Below are 13,394 nucleotides of genomic sequence, written 5' to 3'. Positions count from 1 at the left end.
TTACTTTAGGAAAAGCCTTAGAAATTCACTGAAAGAACCAGGGTTACAGGGATGTTATAGTTTGGTGAAAATGTCAGTTTAAACGTACCATTTTAAACTGACAAAGCCACTGAAATTCAGCAGGTCTAGTTAACTCAAGAACTATAACTTGTGTCTTAAAGTAACTATAACGCATACCCTGGCCACGCACTGCTAATTACTACACATATTACATCACTAATGACATGTTCTATGACACCATTGATAGCAGCACTGCAGCATCTCAAATAATATTATTGATGACAACACTGTAAATGGCGAGCCCGCAAGTTATAGTTATTTTAGGACATGAGTTAGTTACTTGAAGTAATTATAACTGATGAATTTTAGTCGTTTTAACCTACTGGCGGTCGTCTTTAGGTAGTTATAGTTAGGACCTAGTTTCCATAGGAAAAGCGTTTTTTTATTTTCCAATACCTTTGGCACCGGTTGACGAATTTTTGCGAAAATTTAAAAACTAATGGGGCGCTCCGGTCAGCTCCTCTTTTGAAAGTTTCGGGGTGATTTGTCAAGTGGAGGCAGCGTAAAAAGGGGGTCTCAAAAACGTTTCCCCATGTTAATTTCCATAGAAATTTTGGAACAGGCTACAGCCCGAACTGCTGAACGGAATTATACCAAATTTGGCAAAAAGGTAGGTCTTGGTTCAGAAAGCGACCTTTTTATTAAATGGTGTGAATCCGTTCAGTAGTTCCTGAGAAATTCTAAAAATATCGATATCTGAGCACCGAGGAGTCGTCGTGAATCCTCACGAGCTTCATTCTTATTGGCTGCCAACACTCAAAACCAGAGTGTGTAAGCAGCCATTATGTGACTCTGTACGGAGTCGCAAGAAAAAAGATGAAAAAAAAATATTGAAAAACAAGAAAAGGAGGCAGGGTAGAAACACACTGACGCCCCTAGGCCTGCTCAGGTGGTCCCACATAGACCCCCAGGGTCATAAAAGCTTTTTTAATATCATTTCTGCCGAATTTGCGCTGGGTGCGTGAATCCAGACGTAATTATAAAAAAACAAACGAAGCGCGGGCTTCCACGCTTTGTTTGTTTTAAGCCCCTGGGTGGGCCATGTCCCAGGGGCAATTCTTGATTATGGTGTGGGGGCCCCCACAGTTCCGGGGACCGCCACTTCCCTGGGCTTTTTGTTGAAAAATGCATGGGGGTCTCCTGCCTCCTTCCACGCTGCCCCGGGGACCGCCACCTCCCCAGGGCTTCCTTTAATAATTGGGGGGCACCTTGCGCCCCCACCCCCTCCCCCCCCCCCGACCCAGATACCACCACCTCCCCTGGGCTAAGCAAATGTAGGGAGGGGGGCTGCGCCGAGCTCTTGATGGCCCTGGGGACCGCCACACCCCAGGGCTGGCTCCTGCAATGTCCCAGGGTGCCCACCCCCGGAACATTACTGTTTGCTATGACAGGTCTGGGAGCACGGCTCCCGCCCTGACATAGCAAACACTGCTTTGCTTCTTGGAAGGGAGAGCAGGAAACCTGCTATCGCTTCATCGAAGCAAAGCAGAATTGCTTTTGGGCAAAGGGAGCGGCATCTTAGCAGCTCCCCATGTCCAAAAGCAATGCCGGCTACCGCAGGAGGCGGTGAGCCGGCTGGCACAGTGTGGGCGATGGGGTCCCTGGGGCCAGATGTGGCTTAGTGGAGGTGGGCCACGTGGCCCCCCTCCCCTACTTAAAAAAAAAAAGGCCAGGCCCCGTGGGGTGTGGTCCCTGGGGCCAGGGGAGGAGAGCCACACGGCCCCACTTCCCTAATTTAAAAAAAATACATTTAAAGAAAGAGGCCAGAGGCAAGTTAGTAGGTTTGCACAGCTGAGGCAAGTTAGTAGGTTTGCACAGTCGACAAAGGGCATTCCAACCCTGGAACTGTTGCTTACCATTACCTTCAGCCCCAGTATGTAGATCTCCGGAAATTTGGCAACATAAGGGAATTGCTAGTATTCAAACCCTACTATGTAAGGAGCCCTGGCATAATCAGGGAGGCTATTTCAGAGCTCTTATGTAATGAGATTGCTGCCATAATTTGTCACCACATTACATGGCACAAAAGGGACAAGTGTATTTTGTTACAGGACAAGTTCATTTATGAAGCAACCTGCCCTATGGACAAGTAGAGGTTTTATGAAATTCCACACTCCTTAACCTTCACTTGGTTCCAACTGTACAGCCCTGCCAGGCCAGCAAGAGCTCAATTATGGCACCATTGACTACACTAGGTTGTCGTTTCCGGTGCAGACTTGGCACCCGATCCACCAAGTGGTGTGGGATAGCTAAGGAAAGGTTTCCGCATCCAGTCTGGCGCCTGGGGATTTTCAACATGCGATGAATTTGCAGGTAGATGCAGTATCCACCAGAACGATAGTTACTGAAGGTAATTAACTTTTTCCTTAATGTTTAGTTGAAATGTGTAATCTTTATTATTCTTTAATGTTACGATAATGCCTGATTGGAGGACGTAAATATTACGCAGCATGACATGTTACTTCAACTTCGTTTTACCGCTTTAGTTACCTTCAAGCTTAGCATTCACACTACAGCAGATTTAGTGTACAATTACCTACATGAAGGACAAGCACAAAAACCACACAATATGCCTTCTAATTACACACTTCACACACGGGAATCTACATTGCTTTGTTCTTTAAAGACCGCATGTGAACAGTCGATATTTTTGCCATAAAATAGGTTTGGAGGGTCTTGTTGTAATGGATAATTGTCGCAGAAAGACATTTTTTATTTGCAAGTAATTACCGTAGAATATACTGCTATACAGAGCGCTTCCTACTTTCTTGGGGTATTGATATTCCAAATAAGTATGCTTTTAACATAAATCAATCCAAGCATGAATAGAAATTATTTGCGGGAAAGATGAGTGTTACTAAGAACTGTCATATGTAATTCCACGTATTCTCCCCTCTACTGCCTTTAGATGGTCGCGCCTCACCCTTAACCACTCGCCACCCATCAGCAGTGCAACCAGTCTCACTCCACCCCCCCCCCCTTTCCCCCGAGCGGATGTTACTGAACATTTCATTTTGCACTATATAAGGATATGATACACCTATGTATTTCCCAAAAAGCGAAGTTCATTGTACACACATGCGCATATTACTAACTAGTAGTCTTCATTACCCCGATTGCCTTTGCTTACTGAGTAAGATTGACCCACCTCCAACCAGCACTATATGTCCTAGTTGGCCAAAGCTCCCTCTTACAACAGGGACCTTAAAAGTGGCATTCACCCAGAGCACATCCTCACATCCCCTAGCACCAGGCATCGAGGTCGCTATCCGATTTAGGGAGGGATGTATCTACTGGGACGAAAAGGAATAATCACACTAATAAAGATTACAGTAAGTAATTGGCACATTACTTTCTCAACCCCTTTCCTGATCCCAGAATCCTGATCTATGAAACCACAAAAACAAAAAGAACAGATGGTTAGAATGCTGGACAATTCAAACATTCACCCCCGTCACAGGTCTAGGTTTAATCCACTGTTTATTTGCTCACCACATCACCCAAGTTTGGAGCCAGCCATATGCAAATCAGTCTTGTCCCTGCTTTTAATGGGAACAGTCCAATCCGAACTGCCTGGCCAGGTCCTCCCTGGTCCGGAAACAAGCATCCTTGGACCAGTTTGGGGTAACACCCCTCATCAGCCAGGCTAGCTTGAATCCAGTGGCGCAGTGAGCACAGGACCCACATCTACCTATACCTGTGGCCAACTAGGGCAACAAATGCAAAAAGAACAATGATGGACAGAATGTTGAACAAATAATAAATGTACCTCCAGTCACGGATCTGGGTTTAATCCCTCGTTTTTTTTGCTCACCATGCCACCCCAGTTTAGACTCAGCCATATGCAAATCAGTCTTGACCCTGTGCCTCATGGGAACCGTCCAGCCCAACTGCCAGACCAGGTCCTCCCTGGACTTGGCAGTTAAGGCTGGACTGGTTCTAGCTCATTCGGAGCCTATGCCATGTTAGCCACCTAGCCCCAGCTTTTGAAATGCATGGATTTTACACTGTCCCATTCTGATACCCGAGAGAGAGTTCTCAAAGAGGTCTCTGTAGGAAGTTTGGAATGGCTATCAGTAAATATGTTATTGAAGGTAAGTTATTTGTTGTTTTTGACCATTCTTTTCCCTATCTAGACTTCTTACTTTAGGTAGTTGAAAATGGATGAATAAAAAGGAATTTCCATAGAATTAAGTTTTCACTTTCGAAGAAACCGAGAATATTTGTATAGCAAATATGTTTCATCTCTATTTGTAGAGAACGGTCTGCCATTTGGAGCAAAATTATTTACATAAGCACACCCAAATTTGGCGATTTTTCGTTTGACATTTAGGTTACTTTACAGTAAAACTACACTTAAAATAATCATTTACCATTTTTAAAATGTAATAGTGTTCTCTTTCTATTATAATTTGACTGCTCGCAGCGTACTGTAACCGCAAGAACCCAATATTTAAGAATTGTAAAACTCTGTGTTTCTTGTTAAATAATGCAGTTGAACAAAACGAGGGATGAAATGGAGAGGCTGAAGAGTGACTATGAGGAGAAGTTGCGACAAGCAGAAATTGCTGCAGAAGTGGACACAGTGGTACTTTCCCAGGTACTTGAATCAATAAGTACTGTACATATAAGGGTTCTCTCACAATAGTATTTTTCTTATTTGACTCTTACGTGAAGCTAACTTTGCTTAACAACCTTAGTGAATTACATTGTGTTAGACGGTCAGTTTTGACATGCAACAACGTTTTTATGGCTTCTCAATTTACATGGAAGTTGATTTATTTTCTTTCAAGAGTTTACTTTAGTCCCACATTATTTCCACCATGAACATTATTTCCAACAGTTGACTTTTGTGCTACTCTTCAAGTACTATAGCGTGGAACAAGCTGCCCACTTATATTGTAGTCCCCCACCTATGTGTGTTTTATAGCATATGTTGTACGTGCTGAGAGCCTGACCTCGCAAGTCTCATTCAAAAAGATGTTTGGAAAGATTGCAACAGTTGAACCCATTACAGAGAAGTTTGTTCTCTGAAAGGCAGTACTGAAATATGTGAGGTACGCTTTAATGATTTCAGTTAAGACTTTACCAAAAGCCACTAGGTGCAGTTGCTGGAAAAGTATCTTCTCCAAGGCCTTCAACATGTGGCTGTTGCCCCATAGTCGATACCTTTTTTCCAGAAAGTGTTCTCAAAAATAAAATATCAGGATTTCACTATGTAACAAAGGAACAGTTGTGGTCCCATTTCCTTTAGAGTCAATTCGCTGTTGCAGGGCAGCACGCTATGTATATGAATATAAGAAGATAGACAGCCTAACACCTATTGTCTGGATGAATAGACTACCATACCATAGTGATGGCACCTTAATAGGCGCAATACCCAATGTAGGGCTGCTAAATATCTATTTTTGTGTGTTCCAGGGCAACTTAAATAGGCACTTTTCTCCATCTAAGAAGTGTGATCACATATTCACTACCCAAGGAAGTATGATGAGCAATAATATTAAACTAAAAGGGGCAAGGCAGAGATTTTCAGTCCCTCTGTCTCCTCCCTGTTTTAGGAGCTCCCCTTCTGTTCAGATGAACTCGGCCCACCGCCTACTCCCATTGTCTTAGTAAACAAATATGGGCATTAACATTTACTTATCGTTAACTCTCAGATCAAATTTCATTTGTAGTGAAGTCGTGCTTATTCCAGTTACATTTTCGTAATCATTCTGTATCGTTTCACTTTCTTCCTTATGTGTCCTCTTTTGTATTGCTGCAATTCAATGTATCTTAATCTTCCTGTCTGTCAAAGTTGGAGACTGCAGTTAGTTCAAAATGTCACGTCCTGGAAAGTTTTAGGGCTTCGTTCCAGAGTCCATATCTCCTCTGGTTTCATTTCTTTGCACTGGCTTCCGGTGAAACAGCAGATCCTTTTCAGACCCATGCGCCTGGTGCACAAAGTAGTGGGAGCTGTTTTTGCCCAAAGTCTGGTACCTGTACCTGGATTCCGTGGAACAGCGGCTCATACGTACTGATCGGAACCATATGCAGCATCAATTAGATGCTGGAAAAGAATAATAGATAAGTTTGTGGGATGGAGAGATACTGAATCTGGATTAACAGAGTTTGAGGCTTATTTACACAGAGTGCAAAATTATTTGTAGTTAAACTATAATCATCAAAGCCTTGAAATTGACTTTTTGGACCTCCTTGTAAGACATGATGAAGGGAAGCTTACTCACTTCAGAAAACCCACTGAAAGAAATATTCTTATATACCAGAGCTTTCACCCTCATTCCCTGCGGGATGACCTTCCTTATGGTCAGTTTCTCAGGTTGCAATGCATTTGAACTCATAGCACAGACTAGTTCAAAGAAACTCGCATATTACTTAATAGGGGCTATCCTCATAAAATAGGGCAGCAATCAGAAGGGTGTGGTTCAATCCCAGAGATTAACTACTAAAGACCAAATCAGGCATATCTAATGATAAATTGGTTTATGTCACAACCTCTTGCTAGCACACTAATAAGCTCAAAGCTTCCGTCGGAGGCACTGGCATCAGCTGCAGCACATTGAATTTAAATGTTGCCCTTATTTGCATTTAAAAGAGGCAAAAACATTAAAGATCACATTGTCCATTCTTCACACACCTACATGCAGACTAAAACACTGAATGACTCTTGGAGGTTGAAACCAGTGAAAGTCCACTACAAGTAGTGAGTGTTATCCTGGCAGCCAGGCATCCTTTGACTAAGACGATCTATACAGACCTCAGGGAGAAGTTTCTGGTCTGTTGTTCTTCCAGAAATATATAGGTGAAAAAACTTTCTTTACCCAGCTTCATCCATCTAAGAAGGAAGAAAGGCTACATTACCTAGACCCCAAAAAAGCTCACGTTTTTACATTGACCGCACCAAGGAACGTCGGTTAGACGATCAGCCCTTGTTAGGCTTCTTTAGAGCGAAGAAGGGATAAGCTGTTCAGAAACTAACCATCTCCAGATGGATTGTCCTATGCAGCAAAACCTGCTATGGATTGGCCAAGAAACACACATAATAAACAAAGGTACCCCCTAATATTAATACTTATAGGTCTGACCAGAGGGGGGAAAGTAGCTCTGTATAGGAAAATACACCCTCTAGACCTGTATTTCTTCTCATATGCCTCCCAAGTGCTGAAGGTTCTGTTCTCCAAATGAATTTGTGCTACATATACAATATTTTATTAATACAAAACCAGATTTATTCTATTTTTCAAAGTATCTCATATTTGTTAATCTCAAACAACACATATCTTTACGGAGTCTTTAAAGAGTCTACGTGTACATTTTAACAATTCTTTCTGTGTACTGTATAATTGTACTTGTATCACAAATCAAGATGTTTTGATGATTGCAAAAAAGAAAATCACACTGAACCCGCGATTGAGCAGCACTGACCCTGCACGATTCTGGTTATTATGCCAGGCATGTTGACGAGTGATCGATAATGCCGATACATGCTCGGCTCCTTTGACGCTCGACTTGGGACCCCAAATCGGGCATCCCGAAATACCGCACTGGTTCTCCCGATTACCGCAGATCCTGAGCCATGAAATCCCCTAGGCTCCTTCACGGCAAATGAGGCTTTAAATTGTTAGGCATAAATCATATGTCCTGATGATGATCCGCATATCGTATTAAACAGATCGAAACGCCGTCGACAACTCTGTACACCTAATACATTTGCAAATAACCTATATGTCTTAAGTGTAAAGGTGCACGTAATGTTCTGTTGTACTTTTGACACTGTGCAATTACCAGTACAACAGAGTCCTAAGCTTTTGCCTAAAAGCCCTTTGTTTCATGTTCTGTTCCCTCTTGTATATGATTTATACAATATTTTTGTTTCTGCAATTTGTAAAATCCTTCAACCTACCTGTGCGTCTGTTGTTATCCTGTTGCTCTGTTACTATTGCAGTTTCACAATCGTGGCATTTGCCAAACCGGTGATTCCCTTTCACCAATGTAGTGTCTCCAATGGTTTTTTGTGTACTCTGTTTTAGTGCATATTCTCCAGTGTATCAATTTGTCCCTCAAGTTAGCATTACGTCTGAATGCAAAAATAGGCCTCTCCAACGGGGAATCCTCCTTGTTAATATTGAGAATTTTTCAATTCCGCTCGAAGATTCTTTTCACATTGAAGTTGATACTCGAAGGATTGGTGACACAAATAAGCTCATCTTCCTTCTCCTTGGTCTTTTCTTGTAAGAGGTCGCCTCTGTTATAGTATCTTGCCCTATTAAATGCATGTTTGACCAGACATCGTGGGTAGCCCCAATTTAACAATCTAGTCATGAGCTCTTGTCCATGTTGAATGAATGCTTCTATGATGGTACAATTAAGTCAAGTTCTAAGAAACTCACCAAATGGAATAGAGTCCTTCTGACTATTGGGATTAAAGCTGGATCCGTTTTCCGCGCAGTGGGTTTTCTGTAGAAGCTTGCATGTAAGAGTCCTTGTTTTTCTGATATCCAGATGTCTAGGAATTCTACCCGGTGCCTTTTTGTATTGGCTGTAAATTTGAGATTCTTATTACTAGAGTTCAACCATAGAATGGCCAAAAAACCTCCTCAAGAAGGCCTACGTCCTCATTATACCAGAGCAAAGGCTGCTACAATGATACTGGCATGCGGGGTGCCACTCTTTGACATCTGCCAGGCTGCTAACAGGGTGTCCGTTTACACGTCCACAAAGCACTGCTACCTGGATAATCTGTTCTGATAGAACGGGCATTTTGCCTGTTCTGTCCCGCATGAATTCCTAATCTGAGTCTTTTCACACAAAGACTCATAACCTGGTCTGAAATCGGTATTTAGAAGTATCAGAAGAACAAGTTACTTACCTTCGGTAGCTCTTTTTCTAGTAGATACTCCTTTTTAACTGCAGATTCCTCACCAACCCATCCACCCACCTCTTCGTTCTGTGGAATGGACTCTTTTTGTCCATGGTAATAAGGTTGCAATTTTGATATCTACATACAAGTGCAGTCTTGCTAAGGCTTCGTGTCTGATGGTGAGGACAGATGTCAGAAAAAAAATCTAGTGGGAGCAGGCGAAGATGGCAGCTATTTAGATGACGTAATGTCACACCGGGAGCAGGATGGGTCTGATACGGAGGTGCACTACACCACCTACCGACACGTGAGGAAATAAACATTTTTTTAAAAATCTCAAGATCTAGTCTGGTGCCTAGGGGTATTCACGTAGTGAGGAATATACGGTTAGAGTATCCATGAGGAAGAGCGCTATGAAGGTAAGTAACATGTTCTCTTTGGTTTGTCCACATTATTTTTTTTGCACATAGGATTTTTCCATGACTGGACAGTGAATTTCTGCATAGCATGTAGCTCTATAAAAACAAGCTGTAAAGATACTGTCACAGTTGAGTAGCAGAGCTTCAGAACTTAGCTTCTGCCCAGCTTCCTTAGATGGACTGGACTCAACTGGGCATACCTGGGCCATTTTGTGGAGCTGCAAGTTTGCCTTCCCAATCTGGAGAGGAGATCTCGCCATCCAGGTGTAGGGCCTTTTACATGCACACTTCATATTTATGCAGAGCAGCATCATGGCTGTTGGTTGTCTGCGCCAGTTGTCAGGGAAGCACCCGCACCTCAGTTTCAAATAAGCATATACAGCAGAAGACTAGTGGCATTTCTAGAGGTGGATATCTTCAAATCCTGCTACATGAACTGACTAAGCGATGATGCCTCATTTCTTGGGGTCTGTGACGGGCTTGTAGGGAAGGAGTACACCTCAATTAGCTTCCAATATAGTCCTCTAAGTAAAGTCCCATTAGACTATGACTTGTCGCATCAGAGGAGAATTGATGAGCTCTCTGCAGTAAACAGGGCTTCTACATGCAGCAGAGGAAGAGCCTAAGATCAGGTAACTCATTTGTCCTCGAAGCAGCTATGAACAAGTTAGTTGCCCTGATCTGAAATAAACAGGTTAGTGTTAGATTCCTTACCTTAGAATATCCCCAGGCGTCAGACTGGATCCAGAAAGTTTTGCGTAGCAGTACCTCTGCACGTCGGTAGGCGTCGTCTGCTGCTCCGCGTCTGTCGTCGGTGTTGTGATCGCCGGGATGACGTCGTCAGAGCACTTAGAAGCCGCCCTTGCGATGATGTCAGTTCTTCTTCTTTTTTCCGCGCCAGCAAGCGGTCCAGGAGGAGGTCGAGGGACCGGTCGCGGGGCCGCAGTCATCGCCGCTCGGCGAGTCACCACCACTCGTCGGGCTCCAAGTCCTCAGGTAAGTCGAGGCACTCGAAAAAGAAGTCGAAGAAGCGTCATCGCTCTTCCGACTCCCCCCCCCCCGACGCTCGCGCGAAACGGCCGGGGCTTTGGTCGACACCGCCCACGCGGCTCCGCTGGAGCCGCAAGTGCCGCGTCCAGCTCCATACTCGCCGGTCCCTGAGCTACACGCGATGCCGGAGGAGGTTAGTGCTTTCCTCATGGCCATGAGGTCGCACTTCCCTACGTCGGAACCTGCCGACTCACCTTCGGGCTCCGCGGTCCATCTGGGAGCCCTAGCGGGCCGGCGGCTCCGGCCCCAGCGCCGTCGGGTGCTTCGGCGCCTTCGACGACTCTGGTCCCAAAGCCGCAGGGCTCCACAGGATCCAGGCCTGGATCCGGGACGTCGCCAGTCGACCTTACGACCCCTCCGCTGGCGCGGTCCCCAAGGGTGTCGCCCAGGTTCCAGCCCCGGTCCGGCGCCGGACCGTCGCCGTCTTCGACGCCGATTGGTGAGCCATTCACTGACGACCCGGCTCCATCATTTTTCCCTGACTATCAGGAGATGGATGACGAGGAGAACTGGGAGGGGTCTGAAGACCCTCTGGCACTGTAGTGTCAGTTGAGCCAGGACTGGGCAGACAAGCTGGGGGAGAACAGTGGTCTGGACCCTTCGGCGGACACTGGATTGGGGCTGCTTACAGTGTGGTGTTGACTAGGGCAGCCAAGGCCTTGGCTCTTGAGCTCCCTGTCGCGGCTGTGAGGACTAATCCCCTCACTGATGTGCTAAAACCGCAGGCAAGCTCCTCGGAGCCTCTCCTGCCGTTTAACGAAGCCCTCACTGACGTTCTGATGGGCACCTGGTCCAAGCCCTCTACGGGCCTTCCTGTAGATCGGAACGTGGCCCGACGCCACCGCCCGGCTTCGAGTGACCCCAGCTTCTTGTCCTTTCACCCCACCCCCGAGAGCCTGGTGATCCAGGCCTCTACATCCCAGACCGCATTCCCGACCGCTCCTCCGGATCGAGAATCCAAAAGGTACGATCAGTTTGGGAAGAAACTGTTCTCCTCCCTGAGTTTGGGGTTGCGGTCTGTCAACACCGCCTGCCTTTTGGGCGTTACACCCACTCTCTGTGGGATACGGTTGCGGAAGTGCTGCCGCAGTGCCCGGTGGAGGTCAAGGCAAAGCTTACCCAAGCCCTTGCGGAGGGACGGGATGAAGCCCGCTATTCAATGCGATGTGGACTTGATACCACAGACTTGCTGGGTAGGGCGATTGCAACGACAGTGGCGGTTTGCCGCCACGGCTGGCTGAGGTCCGCCAACTTTTCGGGGGATGTCCAGGCCACCCTTATGGACATGCCTTTTGATGTCCGTCGCGACAAGGCGGACAGTGCGCTGGAGCGTTTCAATGACTCCAGGGCTACGGCCAAGTCCTTGGGCCTCGTCCAATGCCAGCAAACTTCCGCTTTTCACCCCTTTCATGGCCAAGGAAGGGGCACCCCCACACGTCCAGCTAGCAACGCGGATGTGGTAACCGCCGTGGCAGTGCCGGGGGACAATGGCAAGGTCAGTCCACATCCGCCCGCAGCATCTGCCTCAAAATCCTCCTAGTCCGAGCTTTCAGGCCCATTCGACGCCAGTGGGGGGCAGGGTTTGCCATTCCCTCCTCCACTGGCGTACCTTCACAACGGACAGGTGGGTGCTGCAAATTGTCCGAAGGGGCTACTCCCTCCCCTTCGAGGCGACCCCTCCAGCCATGCCACCGCAGTACCACCGCATGTCGGAGTTCACTTGCAACTTCTGCAGGAGGAAGTTATGGCCCTCTTGTCCAAAGGGGCCGTCGAGCGCGTTCCTGGGCCAGAAGTAGGACATGGTTGCTACTCCCACTACTTTCTGGTACCCAAGAAATGCAAAGGAGGCCTACGTCCTATCTTGGACCACCGGAGAGCCAACGGCTTCCTCGGGAAGGAGAAGTTCAAGATGCTTACTTAAGCTCAGGTCCTAGCTACCCTGGAGACTGGATGGTAGCGTTGGACTTGCAGGACGCATATTTCCATATCCCCGTCCTGCCGGCCCACCGTCGTTACCTGCGGTTCACGGTAGGCCACGAGCACTTTCGGTTTACTGTGCTCCCCTTTGGCCTTACCAGCACCCCTCGGGTGTTCACGAAAGTAATGGCTGTGGTCGCAGCTCATCTGTGCAGATCAAGGGTCTCAGTCTTCCCCTATCTCGACGACTGGTTGTTGAAGGCGGGCTCGCCCCAGACAGTAGTCAGCCACCTCCAGAATACGGCCGACCTCCTGCACCTGCTGGAGTTCTCCATCAATGTTCCGAAGTCACACCTGTGCCCCTCTTAGAAGCTCCTCTTCATCGGAGCGGTTCTGGACTCAGCGCAGTTTCGGGTTTATCCTCCCGAACAGCGGGTTTGGGATATTCAGTCTCTGATTTCGATCTTTCAGCCTTTATCCCGAGTCAGTTAGGTTGACGCTGCGGCTTCTAGGGCTGATGGCCTCACGCATCCTTCTGGTGCATCACGCCAGGTGGCGATGCGGGCTCTGCATTGGGACCTGAAGTTTCAGTGGGCCCAGCATCAGGGCAACCTGTCCGACCACGTCCGGATCTCGGAGGGCACTGCAAGACAGTTGCAGTGGTGGCTCACGGACCGCGATTGGTTAATCAGAGGATCCCTCTCCCTACCCCAACCGGAGCACATAGTAGTGATGGATGAGTCCCTCCTGGGATGGGGGGCCACATGGGAGAGGCGAAGATCAGAGGCCTCTGGTCTCCGGTGGAGTCCCGGCTCCATATCAACCTTCTGGAGCTGCGAGTGATATGGCTTGCACTGAAAGCATTCCTTCCCCCTGTCCGGGGAAGTGTAGTGCAGGTGTTCACGGACAACACCACCGCCATGTGGTACTGCAACAAACAGGGCGGGGTGGGGTCCTGGGCCCTTTGTTAGGAGGCTCTGTGCCTCTGGCAATGGCTGGAACACCAGGGCGTCACCCTGGTGGTTCAGCACCTGGCAGGTTCCCTGAACGCCAGGGCGGACGAACTCAGTCGCCGGTGCATGATG

The 13,394-nt window shown here is 47.1% G+C and overlaps 1 protein-coding gene across 3 annotated transcripts in view; it reads left to right on the top strand.

Moving 5' to 3' along the window:
• KIF15 (kinesin family member 15) overlaps nucleotides 1-13,394 on the top strand; it is a 927,215-nt gene that overhangs the window by 534,964 nt on the left and 378,857 nt on the right. For all 3 annotated transcript variants that reach the window (XM_078663524.1, XM_078663523.1, XM_078663522.1), the window contains exon 28: nucleotides 4,556-4,660. In XM_078663524.1, coding sequence (XP_078519650.1) covers nucleotides 4,556-4,660 — 105 coding nt within the window. The remainder of the gene's footprint in view (nucleotides 1-4,555; nucleotides 4,661-13,394) is intronic.

Source organism: Lissotriton helveticus, chromosome 10, assembly GCF_964261635.1.
Source record: "Lissotriton helveticus chromosome 10, aLisHel1.1, whole genome shotgun sequence".
NCBI lineage: Eukaryota > Metazoa > Chordata > Amphibia > Caudata > Salamandridae > Lissotriton > Lissotriton helveticus.
This window is presented reverse-complemented; position numbering and strand designations above follow the sequence as displayed.